The sequence below is a fragment of the Haliaeetus leucocephalus genome, unplaced genomic scaffold (assembly GCF_000737465.1).
Source record: "Haliaeetus leucocephalus isolate CR32 unplaced genomic scaffold, Haliaeetus_leucocephalus-4.0 Scaffold751, whole genome shotgun sequence".
NCBI lineage: Eukaryota > Metazoa > Chordata > Aves > Accipitriformes > Accipitridae > Haliaeetus > Haliaeetus leucocephalus.
The window spans coordinates 4,696,602-4,719,387 of NW_010973187.1; the positions used below are offsets into that span (position 1 = coordinate 4,696,602).

General features: G+C 35.3%; 1 protein-coding gene across 1 annotated transcript in view; it reads left to right on the top strand.

The window, feature by feature from the left end:
• The window catches only part of LRRK2 (leucine-rich repeat kinase 2), an 86,711-nt gene that overhangs the window by 36,305 nt on the left and 27,620 nt on the right, over window positions 1–22,786 (top strand). Inside the window, exons 10-29 of the mRNA XM_010581087.1 lie at window positions 112–236; window positions 794–873; window positions 1,430–1,536; window positions 3,185–3,314; window positions 4,471–4,595; window positions 6,241–6,374; window positions 8,036–8,180; window positions 8,481–8,620; window positions 9,984–10,112; window positions 10,198–10,368; window positions 12,100–12,355; window positions 12,594–12,782; window positions 14,239–14,360; window positions 15,152–15,221; window positions 15,683–15,903; window positions 16,411–16,661; window positions 17,953–18,101; window positions 19,942–20,035; window positions 21,727–21,913; window positions 22,304–22,485. Of these exons, the coding sequence (XP_010579389.1) occupies window positions 112–236; window positions 794–873; window positions 1,430–1,536; window positions 3,185–3,314; window positions 4,471–4,595; window positions 6,241–6,374; window positions 8,036–8,180; window positions 8,481–8,620; window positions 9,984–10,112; window positions 10,198–10,368; window positions 12,100–12,355; window positions 12,594–12,782; window positions 14,239–14,360; window positions 15,152–15,221; window positions 15,683–15,903; window positions 16,411–16,661; window positions 17,953–18,101; window positions 19,942–20,035; window positions 21,727–21,913; window positions 22,304–22,485 (3,007 nt within the window). The remainder of the gene's footprint in view (window positions 1–111; window positions 237–793; window positions 874–1,429; window positions 1,537–3,184; window positions 3,315–4,470; window positions 4,596–6,240; window positions 6,375–8,035; window positions 8,181–8,480; window positions 8,621–9,983; window positions 10,113–10,197; window positions 10,369–12,099; window positions 12,356–12,593; window positions 12,783–14,238; window positions 14,361–15,151; window positions 15,222–15,682; window positions 15,904–16,410; window positions 16,662–17,952; window positions 18,102–19,941; window positions 20,036–21,726; window positions 21,914–22,303; window positions 22,486–22,786) is intronic.

Here is a 22,786-nt window from a genome sequence, read left to right on the forward strand (position 1 = left end):
CTGATTTTTGCACATAGGCAGTGTGAGCACCTCCATGACTACAGGAAGGTTAAGATATAAGTGTTTTGTTTGCACAACAAGAATTTATTGTAAATATTTTTTTATTTCAAGCTGAAACAATATTCTTAAACCAAGACTTAGAGGAAAGAAAAGAAGAGGAGGAGGAAGAAAAATTATGCTGGTTGGAAGCATGTTACAGAGCATTAGAACTGCACCGAAGAAACACAGATGTGCTGGTGAGAATTTCTGGATGATGGGGCTGTGGAGAGACTGCATTATGCATTAACTAAAATGTTTAGCAACATCACTTTCTCCTGTATATCCTCGGGCAAACAAGGCCTTAAGGACTGGATTAGATTTAGAATAAATCTTAACCTTTCTTGCCTTTCTTATCTTTGTTCACCTCAACTGGTTTCAGTTACTCCTTTGGATCAACTGTAGGTAGTTAAGATGAGACTTGTTACCTGAAACTTTGGCCATCCAAAGATTGTTGTTTACGTAGCTCTTCTGAATACAGCAGCAAAACACAAGCCCATCAACAGAAGAATTAATCTCAGCCTAAAATAGGTATCAAAATGCAAATCAAATAATGAGATTGTGGCAAATGTTTGTAACTCAGGCCTATCCCAGCTGTAAAGAATGTGACAGTCCACATCTTGTTGTATTTCTACATAAGGCACCTTGTACCTTTGTCATAGACTGAAAAACAAACTATTTAATTTTTTTTCATATATTTTTGATATTCTAAAAGCATATTTTCATAATTCTTTGTCTCCTCTTGGTTTATATTTAGGAGGCTGCATGCTGGGCTTTGAAAAATCTGTTTCTGTATCAACGCAACCTTCATGAGAAGATTGGAGATGGAGATAATCAGTCAGTGTTAATATCTTGAACTGTATTTTTGGAAATGAAAAAAACGAAAGCCTGCTATTAGGCCATTTGGGGTCTCATGTTTCAATTATTTTTATTTTTATTTATTGTTTTCTAATATATGATGAAACGCGTGGTGATCAACAACACTTGGGAAAGTTTCTTGAAAGTGTGCTAACCTTGACTCAGGCAAAATTGCTAGTGTTTTAATAAAAGGTCAGAACACAGTCTAATACAGCTAATTTTTATAGTTCAAAAGGAATTTCTTCTTCAGTTGCAACAAGGATAGAGAGGACTAAAGAATTTAAGAGCAGGGAAAATAGAGAAGATTAACGATATCTCGTATGTAAGAAGTATGGAAAAGCAGTGCTCATTTTCCCACAAATCAGATGAAAGGGGATAGTTGGGGGGGAGGGTGCTGCCTTATATTAGAAGCCAAGTACAATCATCTGAAGATTTAATTATGTTGCTTAATACCTTTTTCGGAGACTGAACTACAGATATGAAGTAACTGCTGTAATGTGGTCAATGTGCAGTGATTTGTTTCTCTCTGTGAAAGGTTCCCAATAGACAGAGCAGTGATGCTGTCCATGCTGATGCACTCATCTTCAAAAGAAGTGTTTCAGGCAGCTGCTAGTACCTTGGCAATTTTGTCACAACAAAATGGTAAGGGAATTTAATTATCTTTACTTTCTAATTCAGCAGAAAGTTATTACCATAACATTAAATAATATTTAGTGTGCTGTTGTATGAATACAATATTCCCTGTGACTAGAATATTATGCAGTTGTGTTTAGTAGGAAGTTTATTCCTTGCTTTGAAAAAGCTATTGTTGGCTAGTATCAAAGAGAGTATGTGGAAGTAAAGAGCTCTTTGCCAGTTTATGTGTTGCAATTGCTATTTTTTGGAGCAGGAGACATGAAAAGAGTGCATTCTTTTTGTATGCTTGTTTATCACATGTTTGAATTTCATCAAGACCAGCATTTGTTGAAAATCACGTGAGTAAGGATTACACCCCAACAAATACCATTTTCTTGCTTAACACAGAGTATTTGAGCAGTCCTGTTGACTTCAGTGAATCAAATCACTTATAGAAAGTTAAGCATGTGCATAACAGTTTTCAAGATTGCTTTAGTCCTGATTGTGTCCCTAACATGGTTTCCCAAGTTCGATTTGCAGACCCCCTCAAAATTTTCCAGTGGAGATGTGGACCCCTGGGTAGAGTATTTAAGCCTGCTGACAGTTGGCCTGCTTTTGTGAGATACATTTCCTAGAACCCTTCAAAATAGTGGTTTGTAGGCTGCACATTGAAAACCACTGGCTAGATAGGAAGATAAAGACTAGCAGTTAATTATCATTCTCTAGGTGAGAAAGCATTGTTTTATCACTAGGTTACTGAGCCATCCAAGTACATAAATCCTAACAATGAAAATATTTTATAGTTATTTATGAGATAAATATGTATCTATATCAAGAAATAGATCTCATAAATGTATGCACACCATTATATATTATACCAGGTATTTTCATAACATGTTACTGACAAGTGGGCCTCTGATTCTATTTGGAAATCTAAAGCAAATTTTTATTTTGTCTTTTTTGTCTTCTTTTTTTCCCCCTAAATGAATGTGCTTACGCCAGAAATGATAGACATCAAGAAGCTTAGTAAAACCCTCTGGCACAATGCTTGAATATTGCTTGAATTAACCATTTGAAATGGATGTACTGAACTGGGAATGACAAGAATTGGTGGTAGTTACCATGATAATGTAGAATATTTTTATAGTGTTCTGAGCTGTATTGGTTACATTATAGCTACAACATGTGCTTAGGTGCTTGAATTTTAAAAAAATGAATTAACAAAGTAAATAGAATTAATAAATATAATATAATTTTTGAAGCCTTATTTTGGAAGTTAAAAGGTTTTTTGAAAGTTTTAAATTCTAGCTTTTCTACATGATCACAGAATGCAATTAAAAGGAAAAATTGTTTAAGAATAAACATTTCTGAAAATGGAAGTAAAGCTGTACGTTCTCCTTCCCTTAAGGTAACTTAATATAAGTAAAAATAGCAGATGTATTTAAACATATTAGGCATTCAGGAATTATAATGCTTTTGATTAAGCTATGCAAACAGAAGTCAGCTTCAGCTGAAATTGTTTCCCATGCTAATTTATACTTTTATGATGTGTGTGTTTGGTGAGGAAAAAAATTGTAAAAGGTGGGAAAAAAAGTTAGCAGTTCCGTTGGTTTTGAAACCTATACATAAAGAGAGAGAGATTTACTTATGGGATGCTTACTATTTTGTGTTGTAGTAAATATTAGGAAGACACTTTTGGCTAAAGGAATACATATGAATGTTTTGGATATAATGAGGAAACATCCACATTCTCCTGAAGTGGCTGAAAGTGCCTGCAGAATTCTGAATCGTGTTTTCGAAGGAAGGTAATATTCTTAGAAATACGTGGCCACTTCCAAAGTGAAGGTTTCTGAGATTCAGTGCTGTAAGTGATTATATTTAAATTATTGACTGTTTCACTCATATTAAAATTGACCACAGGCTAACAGCCCCATTCAAGACATTGAATTTTTTAAGCCCTGTAGTCAAATGCCCAGGTGGATATGTGTAGGGAGCTGCATGTTCTTCCCTTCGTGGTTCTTGAGCAGTGAGGTTTGAATAGACTATTGCTAGATGGTTTCCCCTCCTGTTAGCCACACTGAATTCCTTTGAGAACTAAGAAATTTCCCACAATATTAACTCTGGTTATTAAAATAACGTTGTGTTAATATTACTTTTGTGTTGGCTTTTGCAAATGCTCTAGAACATGACTGGAAAATCAAACTTGTGACGCATAAGTAGTGGTATACTGGGTGGGAAGAACGTGATTCCAAGTTTTTCCAGCCTTCCCTGAAAGCTTTGTATATGCTAAGCTGTCTGTGAAGAAATGACAGACTCAAGATATAGTCACAGAATTTCTTATGAATAATTTCATTTTATAAAGAAGAAAATCTCAAAACTTCCATAAATGTTCACAGGAATAAGAAGTATTATAAAATGAAAGAATAAAATAACCTTAAAAGTGAATTAGTGGCCTTTGGCTACTGCCATTTCTAGGAATGCTAATGACATTGAGATTTATTTTTTTTCTTCAAGATTAGAACCTAACCTGACTGATATTTTTCTGTTTATTCTACAAATATCTGACAATTCATCAGTATTTTATGACAGTTGTGGAGCACTAAATTAAGGAAGATGTTTCTTTTCACGTATCTGGATTGGTATCAAAGTGGAATATATGAATCCACCACTCATCCTGAGTGAAATACTATATTCTCTGTGTGTCACTGTTCTGGACTGGATCGCAAATTACCTCTCAGTAGTCTAGAATGGAATTAGTTACATAGGCTGGATTCATGGAATGGCACAAAAATAATGTATTTGCTATGATGAAGAAAAGTACCATAGTTTAACTTATATTTTGTAGCTCACACAAGATTTACAGTGTTCTAAAGAGTTATCACACAGTGTGATTAAGGAAGCAAATACATGTAAAATTTAGAAATGCATTCTTTTTATTTATTTTGTAAACAATATTTTCAGTTTCCCTCATCTGGATATAATGACAGTAGCTGTATCAGAAGTTGTAAAAGCCATGAGGAAACATGAAAAATCACTCTCTCTACAACTGGAAGCACTTCGAGTCCTTTTACACTTTATGATGCCCGGTAAGTCATCCAAAAATATAATTGGTGTGGCATCATACAGCAAAACAGAGAACAGAATTAGATACCTGGGTTTTAGTCTTTCTTATCTAATGAGACAGCCTTTAATGGGACTTCAAAAGATTTACTGGAGTTCTGTACATAGCAGAGAGCAGCTGTAACTCTTCAAGAACATACAAGATGGAGGAAAACTTTTGAGGTATTGAAGGTAACAGGCCAAAATTATCATTGCTGACTTCCCCTTGATTTCATCAGTGAAGAGTTAGCTACATTACTTCTAAGGAATCAAGGGAATGAGTGTGGAGCTATCACTGTGATTGTGTATTTTCGTCATAGATACCCTTTAAGTGAGAGCAAATGGTGATACTGACATCAACATTGCTGCACCCCAAAATGCAATTGTTTTAATAGTATCTCTTGGAAGGAACATAAAAATTGGACCTCTGACACCAAAAAATAAAGACAGTGATTTAAAGATATGAAATATACTATTATATACTACTTTCTACAGAAAAGGAGAGGCCAAACTGACTAGCTTAGAAATTCCTTTCAAAAAAAAACTCGTTAAAGGCAATCTACTGTGGGAAAAATATGTTCTTTGTTAGTTCTATACCTTTAATAGAATTTGGGGAAAGTTTGAACTCTTCTTTCGTGTTTACTGCTGTATATCCTGTTTCTTTCCTCTGATATTAAGTGTGAGAGTGCAGACATGGGCTACTGTTTTTTTTTTTCCAGAGCAACTTTTTGCAAGTATCTCTCAGCAGTTTTAGTTGAACATTTACAAAACCAGTAACTCTGAAACTAGTAACTTGGCTAATATGCAGACTGATTGCAGGTTTTCAGTTTCCTTCTGTTTCTAGAATTATAATCCTAATACTTTCCTTTCTTTTCAATAAACAGCAGGATTAACTCTTGACATACGTATTCTAACATGTAGGCAAGGCACTTTTTTGCCAGTATCATGAAAGGGAGGCCCTTCTAAAGTATAGTCAAACAAAGAGAGCGCCAACTCAATGTTGGAACTTGCAGGTTAAATAGGGAATAAAAAGTAATTCATAGGGAAAATAGTAATCGGAACAAATACGAATGCTGAAGTGCCTTTTAAAGGATTTCTGGGTACTTTCTGTAGTGCCACTTGACTACAAGAAGGGTAAATCTGAAAGACCTTTCTCAGTTCCTTTATTTGTACTCCCCTTCCACTTAATGTCATCTGTGCGTAAAATTTGGCCTATTATGTGCTGCCAAGTGAGAAAGGGCAACTAGTTTATAGCTTCTCTATAGTGTCTCCTTTCCAGAAGGAAGAGGCATTCTGAAGTAGGTATCAGGAACACTGAGAAACCCAGTAACTCAAAAAAGTAATATATTGCAATGTTTTTTGGCATGATTTTGTGTTTTCACAGTAAGCAGTGAGCAAACACATGCTGAAATCGTCATTTCAAACACAATGTACTTGTACCACAATGTAAATCTGGAGGGACTCCAGTCTCTGTAACTACAGCATTCTGAAAATGTCATAAGATCTGAGATACGCTCTCTGAGTCACCTGTGTGTTCAATTTGATTGTTATATTGGGTTAATAATATTGGGTTAATACTGGGGAGAATATTAAATCTGCTCTTCTGAGGAAGGCTGTTTTCCATTGTTCCAGATATGAAGAATGAACACCAGAATGGTTCTTCCAGAGATGTGGGAGATGCTGCCTTTGTACTTACAGTAAAAGTCATTAAAAGCCAGTGTCTGTTGGAAGGAACTCATTCATTGGTGCTTAATGCTTTGAACCGGGTATAGTTAAAGCTTTATCCTAATGGATTTTGTAACTATTTTACACTTGCAATGGTGAATCATTTGTAAGTTTTAGTTCCGCATTGATTTTCCTATTGATTTGATAGAATTAATCTTAACTCTTGAGTTTCATTTATCGTTTGGGGTTTCTTCTTACTTTCTTTTCTGGAGTGTATTAGATGATTCTTTATACAATATCTCTAAAGGATACTTATAAAAATAAGACTAATCTTTTTTCAAGCATACAGGTTATTTGCGATTTTTTAATGGACAAGCTTATACATGAAAAGTGTCCTCATACCTACACCCCAACTACACATAGAACTGAGTGGTTCTTTCATATGGCTTTCATGGATACATATTTGTTTACTTTCAACAGAACAGTGTTTCTCAGTTGTCTCCATTCTTTTCACTGTTCAATTCTATAACTTTTTCCAGCCACTGGAAAACAGAATGATCACAGTGCCTTGAAGGGGAAGCTGGAAAGGGAAAGGCTGAAGCAGACCCAGTCTAAACAAAGGAAACACTGGGCACTTTGCACAGCAAATGAACCTTAAATCCTAGTGATAGGAAATGTTTAACTTCATGGTCTTCAGAAGAATCCCACCTCTACAAGGTTTCCAAGGTTCACATGACCACAATCAAATTGTAGCAATTCACAGTTTTTCAGAAATCTTTCAACAATTTTAGGCTTGCCAAACACCTTCAGTCAAGGAAATTTATGCCTCTTGGCAAAAGAGTGCTAGAGTATCTAAAGGACATTTCTTGACCTGAGGATATAAGAGTTAACAAGGGAGGCAAAATAATTTTTACTTCAAAATGTATTACAGTCTCCAGTACTTTGTGACCATCCTGACTGCTCTTTGTGACCCATCTGGTTTGTGTTTTGGGGTACTACAATATCAACCAGAACAGCTAGAAATTAACATTTTAATGAAAAACTAGAGAAGGAATAAGAAGGAACACGGGCATGACTCCACTGAAATAATTTTGCAGATTTGCAAGTCACTGTGACAGCTATGCACACTTTCAGATCTAGGCCTCATCTAGGTTTCCTCCATCTAAAAGTGGGAGAAAATTGGGGAAAATAATCACAAATAACCTATTGAATTGCTATACAACTAAACCCAAAACTTTTAAAATCTTGGCGGGGTGTTGTAATAGATATGTTGCTTCATATCTTTTTCTTTTCGTGTTTTTTTTCAATTGCCACCATGTTTATCACTTGTGCCAGTTCTGAAAGAACCCCATTTTTGTTCCTTTTTAACCACAAAGGAAGTACTTTTTCTCACTCTCCTTATCCTAGCAAAATGGTGTGAACTTGTAAATGGTTGTACTGAAACTTTGAGGAAAAAAAGTCCCACTTTCCATTAGAAAACCAGCTAGGGAATATTTTCAGAATCAAAGGTAAAAATCTGGGGATTTAAACTTATCACTGATTTAACTTAAACTGATTTAAATCAGCTTAAACTGATGGTTGAAATAGAAACCTTTTTGAAATTGTGATTATTGTTATTTATTGTCACATCAGCTGTAATTTCACATACTTTAAGAACAACAGTCGCTTGTTCTTAAAGAACAACTTTAAGAACAAGCAACTTTTCTGTTGCCATTGTAAGCAGAACAAACTTGATCTGATTTTATGTTCATGTCTTCATTAGTTTATTGGAAATCCTAGCATTCAGAAGTGTGGATTAAAACTACTTGCTTCTGTAGCTGAGTGCACTGGTGCACTAGAAATTTTAACCCAGCAAGGAGCTACTGACACTGTGCTTCACACCCTACAGATGTATCCAGATGAACAAGGTAGGGAAGGTGTTCTGTTAGTAGAATGTGAATGACGTAGTAGGAGGGGCTGATTAACCATAGAAGCTGTAACCTATCTATTACACTCTTTAGTACTGGATGTGATGTAGGTTACATGGCAAGAAAAGGCTGCAGTACTGCATAGTCCTCAGGTTCATCCACTTTGTAGTTATGCCTGGCCCTGTAATAGCTTATGCAAATAACTTTCTGGAAATTAGTAATATAACACTATGTAGGTCATGGGTTTATTCCACTCAGAATGTCTGAATAATCAACATTATTAATCTTTTTTTCTTCTAGACATACAGTGTTTGGGTTTGAGTCTTCTACACTCTTTGATTACAAGAAAAAGTTTGTGTATTGCAACTATGCATGTCCTATCAACAGTTCTGGTTTCTGCTCTGCGACGATTTAAAGAGGTCACTGAAATCCAGATGCATGTATGTGTTATTTCTGTGTACAAAGATAAAAGTGAAAGGCATAACCTTAGAAAATTATTTTAATGTAGCTGTATTTGAAGTATAATTACTTATTTTATTTACTTCATTTTGATTTTATTGCAATTACTAGATTAGTATAAGCCTTTATAATTAAACCAATATGTTTGCCATAGAGATGGTTTTCTTTCAGGCATATATTCAATCCAGAATATGTAAGTGTAGGTTTAGGTGTTTATCTAAGATTTCTGAGATCTGCAAACTAGAACAAATTTCTTAGTCATGGTCCATCATTCAGTCAGTCTACAACCATTTAATGAAGTAACCTTTATTATAGTATTGATTGCCCTTCTTTTAAAAGTAATAGAAAATAATTTAGTTCCCAGCCCTGTCATCAGCAATAAGCTTAGCATAGGAATGCTGTATTTAAGAAGGATATTACTGGAATACTGTGTCAGACTTTGGATCTTCTTCTGAATATGGAAGGAGAGTTCTTCTCTGTCTGCAAACACACGTTCAGTCCTCCTTCTGTGAAAGTTCCATTTCCTCTGCTTCAGAAGAAGCTTTCCTTGTTTGTTGCCAGTTTCATTTTTCTAGCATAATGGAGCTTGCCTGTGAGATCAGCTTCCTGTGAGAGTTTCTGTAATTCTGTTTTGGATCAATATGAAAATACCACAAGCACAGCCTCCCTTCTTTACTGCTGTTTTTCCCCCAACAATTCCAAATTTAGCTTAGCAACCAATGTAGAGAGAAATCAAAATAATGTGGTGGAATAAGGAAGTTGCCTGAAGTGATTTAGTCTCAATTAGGCTTGGACAGAGTCCGTAATTTAGCCACTTCACCCTTCTAGGTGAACTTTACTTGCAGAATCATGGAATAATTTTGTATTTGTTTTTAGTTTTTCAGTACACTTTTTAAGTTTTTCATTTAGCCTATGTATTTTTTTCAAATTCAAGGATTACAGAGCAACACATTGGGACAGGGGCTGCACCTTCATCTCATATCCTTAGAAGGAGATTGTTTCGTCTGTACATTTTCAGGAAATCACGAGTACATTTGTCAGTGCCAGGCAGGATGTTGTCAGATATTATGGTGCATAATTTGGCTTTTCAAAGTGTCAGTTAATATCTGTTTAAGTGGGCCAGCTAAACAAGCATGAAACTACAGCTATATAAACACAAAGACATCAGGTGTTTCTGCCTTCTCTCCTGGTCTTCTCCAATTTGTGAATTATTGCATGTTTAAAAGCAAGAAGAAAAATTAAAGCACATATCTTTTGGTTGAAATTTGATTTTGTTGCACAACCTGTTTTTAAATGACACTTTTTAACACTGTACTTATTTCAGTCTTCTCATTGTGTTCCTAGGGATTTCATACAATCTTGTCAATTCTTGGTTTATCACCTTGTTTTGCAAAGCTGCTGGTACATGAATCATTTGACACAGTCATTTTTCACCAGATGTCTATGTGTTTCACTGACCAGCGAGATCGACAGGTATCTTCTGCCTTTTGACAGCTCCACAGCTGAAGATTTTGGTGCTTTTTTTGTTCTAACTTTGATTGTTTCTCTTCCCATTCAGTTCCAAAGCCTGTGTTGTAAATGTTTTGCTAAAATAGCTGAAAATGATGATATAAAAAATATGATGCTGGAAAAAGCATGTATTGAGTACAATAGTATTATGGCTGAATGTTTACTTCTACTGGGAGCTGACATTAATAAGAAGACAAAGACAAACTCTTTGATCTATCAGGTAATATATGGAAATATATATATATAGTTTTATTGCTTTGAAATTTGTGCTTTCTCTTTTCATGGAAACATATATTTGGCAGAACACAGCAGCAATACCCAGTGCAATCTAACTGTGACCCGAGTGGTGTTAACCAGTGCTACTTATGGTGACTTCAGGCTCAGTCTGATGTTCATTGAAACACCCTTCAGTTTACTGAAGCTCATAGGGTCACTGTCAGCTAGAATGTACCCATGCTGCCAGTTCAGTCCTGATGCAAGTTCACTTTAAAGTCCATGCTTTCTGATTGTTTACCCTGTTCACATGCAAACCTGGGTTCAATCAAGTACTGACTTAGCCTTAGCTTTGGAGAATTTTTGAGAAAGAAGACTAAAGCTCAAGCTTTGCAAACTCCCAGTCATTTTTTCAGAACTAATCAGGCACAGATGGCATCAAGCCCATTAGAGCCCAATCCATGAACTGATACTCCAAATTCAGCTCTTTCCAAGCTCTGTGAGGCCGAAATACAGATGGACCAGCAGGCACCACTATGCATGGATAGGTTTCAGTGTGTGTAGTCCTACTCTGTTCTAGACCTGCAGAGAAGACTTTGCCCAAAATGCCTGCCCTGGAACGGTGGGGTTTTTTTACTTTGTGTTGTAATTAAAGATGGATATACTCATCAGTTTTTGTGCTGATTTAACTGTTCTGGTTAGAGTTCTGACTTTTTATCAACACAGCTAGAGTAATATAACATCTTGGAATGCCTGCAGTCACACTAGCTGCAAGGAGCTTTATCCAGACAGTGGCCACATCCAGAGCATCAACTATTTGAAATACATTGGTGTCTTAAATAAGGCCATAGACAAACATCCCATCTGGATTCAGCAATGCCAACAGAGAGGCCGTTCCCACCTGCTTGTAAGACCTCCTTGCTAAATGTGACTGCCTTTAAAATTTTTTTTGAGAAATGCTGTGTATGAGCACTTCTTGATTTTGCTTCAGTGTCAAATTTTTAAACAGTCTGAGATAACCCTACCAGTACTGCGTGAAATTAATTAGGAAGTGTTCACTCCTGCTGGCAGAGCTGGCTGGGTGATAAAGCATAGCTGGGTTTGAAACCAACCATCCATCCATGGAGTCTTAGGTAGGCAAATCACTGTTAGTGAACCACAGTGGAAATATTGAAGTAACTGGAAGTATTTCTAAAAAATATTTGTAATATTCACAATCAACACTGCTCTGTGTAGCAATGCAGGCTGAGAGATTGGAAGGAGTAAAGCTGACTGAAGTCAGTGGACCTGAGCTCCCTGGCACTGGGCAAGGCTTGACGAGTCTCACCATTGTTGCTTGTTCACCTGATATCCAGATGACATGGCAAAATAACCCCTAAGTGTCTTTTTTTCCACTGAACAGATAAATAAATGGAGTTGGCATAGACCACATGCAATAACCAAACTACATAAATTACCATTCATTTTTGCCTGGATATTTTGTGTGCTCATGGCAGAAATTACAATTACAGAACTCAAGCATTTGTTATATTTTGGGCAAAGACTTCAGGAAAATGGGAGCTGGTACTCAGATGCCTTAGGCATCCATATGCTCTGAGGGGTAGGGAATTGTGTAGTTCAGAAAGAGACATGATCCTAAAAATACAATGACTCTGAAATTGAGACAAGTCTCTTAATGCAGTCTGAGCTGTTGTTTGAGTGTCTCACATAAGTTTTTGTAATTGCTTTTCTCTATTAGGTGTGTGAGAAAGGAAATAATCCTAAATTGGTGGAATTGCTATTAGCCAACGGTGCTAGAGAGCAGGATGTTCGAAGTGCTTTAGCCATCAGTATAAAGAGAGGAGATAGCCAAATCATCAGCTTGCTCTTAAAGAGGCTTAGCCTTGATGTCGCCAACAGCAGTATATGTCTTGGAGGATTTGGTATTGGGAGACTAGAACCTTCCTGGCTCATTCCTTTGTTCCCAGATAAACTTACTCCATTACGAAAACAAAGTGAGTATATATAGAATTTGCTATACAAAATGTGTTAATATCTCTTGATGGTACTATATAAGTGTTTTAAAGTGTTTTAGATTAAGACCTTCAGTTGAGGATCTCTTCATAGCATTCAGCTGGTTATAGAAAGACTGCCAAACCTTGAAAATAGATCAAGTTATTTCTGTTAATTTTTTTTAAAGCTATTTGGATTTCTTGGAGAATATGCTATCTTTTCGGTTTCTTATACATACAGATGCAGGTTCTGCACTGGCAAGAATGGTGCTTAAATTCCAGATGAAGAATATTTCAGAGGATAGATCAAGAGCCTCCTCTGATCTAAACTTCTCTGAAGACAGCATGGATAAAAACTATGATTGGAATTTCATTTCTGACCCACTAGTGGACAGTGTTTTTCCTTTCAGTGATGATATTGATAGTGAAGGTAATTGTTTTTCTTTTCTTTTTTTCTTTTTATAATCCCAATCTAGTGTACCAGGGCTAGACCATAGCCATAAATCAGTTGTTTATTTGTATTTGAGATAAAACAATTCCCACAAAAAAAAATAGTTTTATCTAAAATTTTGTTTGTGGTAACATTGGAAAGTAGTTTATGATGGGCAAGTATGTGCTTTATTTACAAAATTAGGACCTTTATCCACTTAAAATTAGTTCTTCATGCATTCAGTTTCTTGTAGAGAGAAAGAGTGGGATTCATCCAACCAATTTTAGATACTGACTGTTTTTATGTCTGTTTATGAGCTATTCTCACATGCTGCCTTAATAGTGTATAGCAAAAAGCAAGTCCTTCAAGAGCACGATTTGTCTCATCGTGAAGTCAGGTGTACTGTGATCTAGAAATCCCTATTCCCTGGGTTGTCTGTAAATAAAGTGCGCACAACTAAGTCTGGTATAGAGGACTATAGTGTTAACAAATAAAGTAGGTGAAACAAGCTCTATCCCAAAGACATCTAATTGATCAGAATATGTAAATTGACAAGTCTATGTTCAGTCCAACATCATTCTTGGTAGCCATGTCAGGAAATCTGAATGCCTTTAACTTATAAAAAACCAGCATTTCTGTCGATAACTTAATACTAAGAGTAAGTGGCCTTGATTTTCAACATACCTTTTGTTTGTTCAAATGTCACTGTTGTTTTAGAACTGTTGGATACTCAAAATCATCACAGATGAAGAATTTGAATTCTGGGATCAGAGAATCCTAAATAATTTTTTTGTTCTGTTTTGTTCTTTTCCTTTACATCATTCAACACCATTTTTCATTTCCGTAGGACTGTAGCACAGGCGTATAATACTGATGGGTACTATTTGTTGTCCCACATAGAAAAGTTATTAAGTCATATGTAAATTATGGTAAAAAAATACAGGTTTTGCTAACAGGAGTGATTTTAGGAGTTTTAAAAGTAGCTTTGAGAAGAGGAACACTAAATTGGTCCAGATAATCCTAAATCACCAAAGCCAGAGTGTAATTTGATGTTTCATTCTCAATAAATGTGAGACTGCAAGTTTATCTATTAAAATACAACCTTTTTCTATTTGAAAAAGTTATTTACACTGCAGTAGCACAAAGATGTGTTAAGAAACATGTATAGTTAATGCCAACCTGCTGGAAATTTTAAATGACAAATCATCAATGTAACAAGCTGCAGGTCGTATTTGGAGCATGTTAGGTTAGTATGGCCCATGTACTTTAAAACATGTTGACAACATTCTTGGCCTATTTCACACACAGTTAACAGGTGAGATCCTGCCAATATTGATGCTTTTGAAATGTATCTCCCCTTTGTATGTCAGCATCTATATTACAGGGGCATTCTGAGCCTCATCTTTAAATACATTTTCTTACCTATTTGTCCTCCTGTGTTACTGTTTTGTACTAGGAAGTGAAGGTTCACTTTTTACAAAAAAGAAGTCCAATTCCATTGCAGTTGCTGACTTATATTGTAGGGAAATGGCATTTCAAAGAGGTTCTCCTACTTTGCCGCGACATTCCTATTCTGTGGTAAGTCAGATCCTTATTCATTGCAGGCTTCTTATAAGTCCATCTGTGTTGCCTACAGCAAAATTGTTAATAATCAAGTGTTAGGAAAGGTCATGTAACCATATAGGCTTTTGTCTCGCTGTTGCCATTTAATATTTCCTTCTATTGCTGTGCAATTACTGCGCTCCAGATCACTGCACAGATGAGAGTTTATTTCAGCAAAAACTTACAATCAATAAAAAGTACACGTTCTTGTGAATTACTCAAATTTCCGGTCTGATGTTCAAATGCAGATACAGAAACTGTGGGCCTATTCACAAAGACTTAACTACCACTTAGTGAAGCTAATCTTCAGAGTGCTACTGCAATCATTGAAGAGAGACTGATTCCATAAGAAGACATGAGAGGACAAATTGGTGGAATCAAAGTCAGGTTCCTTTGAAAGAAGCTTGTCTCTTTCCATTGACTGTAAAGGGAAACTGGAGAGACTGGCTTCCCTAGAGAAAGCTATTTTTTGTAGTATCCTGCCCCATCCTATCACCCCACCCTAGTGAAAGTCATTTTAGGTTGCCAAAAAATGCACTGCTTCCATGGCACTTTAAATCCACTGTTCTTTCATATTGCGTGGATCAGTAAGTTTTATGAAGATGTGACCTATTGTTATTTTTAGTTGAAATGTACAGTTTCTTTGTGTTCCCCCGGAAGTTCTGATAAAAAGAAACCACAATAAAAAGAAATTATCTGAATTCAGATCATTTCAGATATCTGCATATGTCCATAAATGTTTTTTGTTCGCTTCTGGGATCTTCCAGGGACCTGGCTCAGATTATGAACCACTAATGAAACAAAGAAGAAAATTCTTGCCTTCAGATGAATCCCCCAGTAAGTAAACTACAATTTAACATATATAACAGATTTTTCATCCTTAATGCTTTCACAAGCATAGCATGCAAAGATTTTAGTCAGATTATACATTAGTTTACAAAGAGGAGGATAAATTTTGGAAATACTACAATGGAGTACAAATAACGCATATACAGGGAATTAATTTTTTTCCTGGGCTTCACAAATATTTTATGTAGAATTAAACAGGCAATGAAATTTCATGAGCGCCCTTATTAGCTTTCAAAAGCTACTTCTGTTGTGCAGTGCATAAGTGTCCATCTCTTCCCTACGGTCTTATAAATTTGTCTCTTAATAGAAGTCTTCATGGATTTGGTTCTTAACCAATATCCAAACATTCACTGTCTTCTGCATCTTTACATCCCAAGTTGATTGATCTTAATTTTAATTCTGTGATAAATTAAATCATGCTGGTTTTCCCATGTTTTTTGTTTTAATAGAAGGCATCTCAAAATTTTCACCACATATAAGACCATCAGACAGTCTTTCTTCATTGATCTCAGAGAAAGAATATATTAAATCACTAGATCTTTCATCAAATGAGCTGGAGAACATTGATGCCATCAGCCAGAATAGCTGCTTAACTAGTCATCTGGAACATCTTGAGAAACTGGAGCTCCACCAAAATGCTCTTACAAACATTCCAGAACAACTGTGTGAAGTAATTCTGCATAATTTTATGTAATACAAGTTGAGATTAAATAAATTGTTTGTCTCTAACAATGTACCCATAACAATACTACTCATGAATATGGGTGTATATTTTTGCATGCTTCATACGTTCACTCAATTTTCATTCAGTGGATTTACATTCAGCTAGAAATAAAAGTATTTTCATGGAACTGTTTCAAGTCATTTACTGCAGAGAACTGCTTTAGGACATGTTATATTGAGTAACATAATAATGTAAATGAAACCGAGAACTGCGGGCAATTCTTATCTGTTAAATTTTATGACACTGAGCTAATTAATTTTGAAAATGCTTTCTATTTTATTCTGTAATAGAAATATTATGGGTTACATTGGTATGATTGCTACTTCCTGCTATTTTTCCTAGTGAGAGAAATATAAGTAAATTAATAAATTGTATAAAATATAACTCAATTTAAAACCTATAAATTCATATTTTCATTTAACTTTTTAAAAACAAATTATCCTTTTCTTTCAGAACTTGAAGTGCTTGACTTACTTGGATTTGCACAGTAACCGATTCACTTCTTTTCCAACTTACTTACTGAAAATGAACTGTATCGCAAATCTTGATATCTCTCGAAATGACATTGGACCTTCCTTTGCTTTGGATCCATACCTCAGATGTCCAACTCTAAAGCAACTTAATCTCTCATACAATCAGTTGGTGTGCACTCCTGAATTTCTTACAAATGTTGCTGAAAATCTGGAACAGCTATTGCTAGAAGGGTGAGTAGCATTAGTGAATGGACTGTAGCATAACAAACATAACAGAAAGTAGTATATTTGTCATCCAGAATGATGACTGTTATAGCATGGAAAGGATTGTTTAGACAGCAGTGGAACACTGACATTATCTTCCAAATGTGTAACTTACTACAATTTTCAGTGTTGTGTTAAAAAGTACATGAGAATATCTTTGGGCCTTGATAGAATCTAACAGCATTGCAGTTTCAGTAACATACTAAAAATGTTGTAGTTCAGCATTTTTCTACTGCCATACTATTCATCCACAGGACTGTCTGTGTTGTCTAACATACTCAACTAGGTTTTCTGTATACAGAATACAGTTTCCAATGTATTTCATATTCACCAAAGGTTTTATGGAAGTATGAGTGACGGAAGTGCATTTATTGGTATGGATATGTTTTAAATGACAGAAGCAGAGAAAATACGTATTTTTTTGTTTACCAGCACTTTTTATCATATTTGTTAGTGAGTGAGATAATTCATACCTATACGGATTTCTTAAGAATGCTATTATTGATAGCTCTGTAAACTGCAGATACTGTCTCATTCATCTCCCATAATTTATTCTAAATAAGATGGTGACATTTTTTACACAGAAGTTCACACAGAAGAAAGATAGCAACATATGTAACTAAAGCAAGCAGTATTAAACATGGATCAAATTTACACAAGCAATATTTTAAATTCAAAATCCTGTAGCATTTCTTCATTAGCTTTGTTTTGAACTTTATTAGCAATATTACCCTTGCAAAACAGTGCTGCATGGTTTGTTTATCTCTGGATTTTCAGGGTCTTTGTATCTTTCTCTTTCTGGTGTTCTTCTTCCCAGAATACATTGTCTGTAACAATATAAACTCATCCTGAATTGTATCCCCTATATGGGATTCCATTCTTTTTTTAGATTGATAGTCATTCTGTGAATATAATCCTCCAAACGCATATCTTTACTAAACAGAACTACTCACAAATGCAACAGTCCTCTTTGTGTGAGATTGAGCTGCAGGACGTAATCAGGAAATGACACCTTGTAGTACATTCTGACATTTGCTCTCCAAATTAATTAAAACAATCTTAATGTCAGTCATGTTATTGCATGTTGCCACATGTACCAGTGTTTCTGCTGACTGGTCAGTCTCTATATAGATAAAAATCTTATTTTTGGTTTACCAGTGTAAGGATAGCATTGCCAGATCAATACTCTTTACTTTCACTGTTTAGCTAATAGTTTCTGAATAAAAAAAGTATATTTTTTTTCTTTTTGTTATCATAGAAACAAAATTTCATGCTTATGTTCACCTATATGCTTGAAAGAACTGAAAATTTTAAACATTAGTAAGAACAATATTTCATCCCTTGCTGAGAATGTCTTCATGGGCTGTACAAAACTGGAGCAGTTCAATGCCAGGATGAATGCTCTTGGTAAGTATCTGTGGAAATAGGATCCACTTTCTAGAAACCATTCCAAGTCACAAAATTCCTCAGCCACCAGCATTTGGAGTCTTGGGAGAACAGAAAAGGAGAATACCACATTTGCTTTTCCTTGTTTATACAGTTCCCTAAACATCAGCTTTTGATCAGTGTTGGAAAGCCATATACTTCCAGTGGGGCTTGATGGACATTTGATCTGACTTGGAGTAACTCATCTTGTTTTTACATTTGTAGTGGATGCTGTAAAAATGGTTGAGTGTACTCAAGATCGTACATATTGTTGGGGAAGGTTCAGAGGAAAGGCAGAGGAAATTGTTCAAAGTTAGCTTGCAAATCTAGTACTAATACAGCTTTAATACTGTACTGGAATACATACAATACAAGCATCCTGGCTTGTATCAGAAATAGCGTGGGCAGCAGGACTAGAGAAATGTTTGTCCCCCTGTACTTGGCACTGCTGAGGCCGCACATCGAATACTGTGTTCAGTTTCAGGCCCCTCACTACAAGAAAGACACTGAGGTGCTTGAGCATGTCCAAAGAAGGGCAGCAAAGCTGGTGAAGGGTCTGGAGAACAAGTCTTATGAGGAGCGGGTGAGGGAACTGGGATTGTTTAGTCTGGAGAAAAGGAGGCTGAGGGGAGACCTTATCGCTCTCTACAACTGCCTGAAAGGAGGTTGTAGTTAGGTGGGAGTCAGTCCCTTCTCCCAAGTAACAAGTGATAGGACAAGAGGAGATGGCCTCAAGTTGCACCAGGGAAAGTTTAGATTGGATATTAGGAAAAATTTTTTCACTGAAAGGGTTGTCAAGCATTGGAACAGGCTGCCCAGGGAAGTGGTTGAGTCACCATCCCTGGAGGTATTTAAAAAATGTGTAGATGTGGCGCTTAGGGACATGGTGTAGTGATGGACTTGGCAATGTTAGGATTATGGTTGGACTTTATGATCTTAAAGGTCTTTTCCAACCTAAATGATTCTATGATTCTAAGTATTACCACACTATATCCAGTGTTGTCTTCTGAATAAGACAGAATGTTTGGTTCACTAGTCTGAATGCAGGTGTCATTTGAGATGCCCTGAAGTATCACACTTGGCTTACAGCTTCTGGTCCAGAAAAAGCAGGTCTTCCATAGTTCCTGTGTTGTATCTCTAAGCCATGTGCAGAATGCTTAGGTACGACAGGGCAGATGACCTTCAGTAGAACCCAGTATTTAAGCAATTGAATTGAGAGTGGGTTACAGTGGCTTAGCATACTTTATGCAAAGGTGTCAAAATTAATTTACCTATGAAAGATACAAATTACATAAATGAGATTTTAATGATACTGCAGGAGTTCATAAGTTACTGTCAGAATTTATTTCTGTCTTCAAGACATAAAATCTTCCATTTTGAAATTATTGTCACAGTATTTCAGAACGTAGCTCTTATGCCTGCATTAAACACAGCTGAACTATTAGAGTCATTTTTATATGCATAAGTCCCACCACTCACTGGGTGAATTATGGGAATGTTACATATACTAGCAATACAGTAAAGTGCAAGTAAGATTATTTCAGTGTTTAGTGCCAGTATGAGATGAAGTATGATAGTATGTAATGTGATAAAAGCCAATACATTAACTCAGTTCTAAACTTCTTTCATTTGGGGAGTTTAGTTTTAAATAAGCTTTAAAAAAAAGATTCAGATTCTGCCTTTGGTAGCTTGTACAAAGACCTGTGTATAGAAGATGGTAGACTGACTTTTTAGTCTGTCTTTGATTTTAGAAAATTCCAGTCTTAAAAATAATTTGAACAGTTCTGAAAAGTAATAGGATTAACCTCTTTTTCTGCTCTAGAAATAATACCTGACTTGTCATCCAGCATAACAACCTTAAAATTATCCCAAAATCATTTTATTAATGTTCCAGAAGCAATTCTTCTTCTACCACAGTAAGTTACTATTTTATCCATTGAAGTTAATGACAAGTTCTTGATGAAGAAAATCTGATGGCAAGACCTTTGTTAAGCAAAAAGTTCTGCATGTTTTACTGATTTTCAGGAAATATTCTAACAGGTTAAATCCAAAATGTAGTAGCTTTTAACTGAAGACAAATCAGTCATGTTTTCTTCATTGTTTTGAGAAATTCTATTCCTCAGATTCAAATCATTGTTATTGAGAATATATTGCTTGACTGCTGAAGCTGACAGTTCTTGCTGAGAAGACCAGAATAATTTTATTATTTTCTTGAAACCAACAGTAAAAAGATACTGGCAATTTTTCCTTTTCAAGAAGTTCTGCAGACTTTTGCACAAGGCTACTGAGATTAGTTTTTCACTTCCCAAATATCACAAGATATTTATTCTCAAAGAGTGACACTTCCTCTAGATAGAATTGTGATAAAGATGCATGTGACATTTATTTTGGTATACCTTCAAAGCATTACTCATGTGAAAATCAGACTTTATTTTTTATACAAGTTACTGACCTTAACAGGTCACTGGAATCAGATTGTGGAAGGAGTGCTTGGAAGGGATGATCAGATCAGTTATCTGATAGATGTGGGTAGATGTGAGTGCTGATGGCACTATGGGGAGGGCAGATCCATAGATTTGTGAACTTACATTAATCAAATTTACATAGAGCATGTCATTATCAACATGATATTACACTGATTCAGCATGCTAACATTTATATTCACAGCAGCAAATTTAATGGATATGTTGAAAAAGATGCAGCTTTCAGGTTCTACATCTCCCAGCCCAGACAATAAGGAGTTGCATGGATTTTTTGCATGCTTCATTTTCCACAGTACATAAACAGCATATTTGTCCAACAGATGACTTATGGGAATGAAATGTTCTTTTTTATGTAGTTCTTAAATGCATGTGTAGTTGGACTATGTAATTTATGCACATACATGTATTTACAAACATATATTCATAGAAACATTCTGATAAGTGAGGTAGCCATAGCATCTGGTGTTAGTTTCCTAAGTTAGGAGCAAGAAAGAGAGCAGTTCAGATCACCTAGTGGGGCTCCATAGTTTATAAGTGGAATCTTGGGTTCTAGAAAGTTGATAATACCAGGAAGTTCCCCATTGCTTTTTTTTTTAATTTGAGATTTATAAAAAAGCACATGAAAATACATATTAGTATTACATTAGTTGTGCACTACAGGAGTATGAACCATGTTTATCTGTGTCTTCTACTAATGTGAACAGAGCCATGCATGTCTGCAAATTGTAGAAAGAAGGAAGTGGACTATTATCCTAATATGTACACTTATTTAAAGTGACTCTTTCATTTACTATCTGAAACTTACACACACAGTATAGTGTGGATGTTTATTTTCATGACCAGGCAATTTCATTCACAAATACATTGAAAGAATATTATACTGAATCAATCATATATATTTTCTTATAATTTTTTCTGAGGTAGTGAAGATCTACTTATAATATCATCTTACTTTTGCTTGTAGTAGTAATTCTCTATCTTTTATGTACATTGCTGTCAGAAAACTGTCTGTTCTGATATCTAATCTATTTGTTTATTTATTAAAAATTAATACAGTTCCAGTTAATCTCAGGGTTTTTTTTTTCATTTGCTAACTTCTTTTTTTTTTTATTTCATGTTTTTAGTTTGCGATCAGTAGATTTAAGCCAAAACAAGATCATAAGCCTGCCTGGACCAATGCACTGGAAATCATTAAACTTAAGGGAGCTGTTATTTAATTATAATCAAATAGACGTCTTGGACTTAAGTGAAAAGGCATGTGCATGGTCTAGGCTAGAAAAGCTACACCTGTCCCACAACAAGTTAAAGGAGGTAAAGTGTAAGATTCTACCTAAAGAAAATGAAATCACTTTTCAATTTAATGCAGTTTTTCAATGTTCATTTGATTTTCATATCACTTCTCATAAAATTGTAAATTCTATTAATGAAATGATATGTTAGTGCAAATAGTACTTCCTGTGAATGAAAATCACCATATTCTATTAAGTTTTTCTGTCTGGAATGTGTCATATAATCAGTTTGTATAATGAATTCATTATGAGGTCCTTGTCTATTAGTGTGGAATATTAGGCCTGTTTACTAAAAAAAGTTAAACTACAGCGGTAAAAATAATACCTAGTTTTGTTAAACATTAATGTATTCATGCTCATACTTTTTTTTTTTTTAAACATTTAATTGCCCATTCAATGTTCTTTTATTTAGATTCCTCCTCAGATTGGCTTCCTAGAGAATTTGACTTCTCTGGATGTAAGTCATAATCCCGATTTGAGATTCTTTCCAGATGAAATGGGAAGACTGTCCAAAATCTGGGATCTTCCTTTGGAAGGACTCCATCTTAATTTAGACTTCAAACATGTGGGATTCAAAGCCAGAGACATTATCAGGTTTGTTGCCCTATTGTTCTTGAATATTCTTGTTTTGCTTTCTCGGGATATGCAGTAAGCATTAAGAAAAGAACATATTCTTTTGAAAAGACATGCTGGTTTGTCGTATGAATTCCAGCATGCTACTCTATGGAAGGTATCATATATCAACGCACACATAAAATAGATTATAGCGATTTAGACTATAATAGTATTACTTCTTGAATTTGGTGCTTCTATAAACCATGCAATAAATGGTGCTTACCAATTATTTCTCATATGTTTCTGTTTTATTTACAAAATAAAGAGACACATTCTGAAT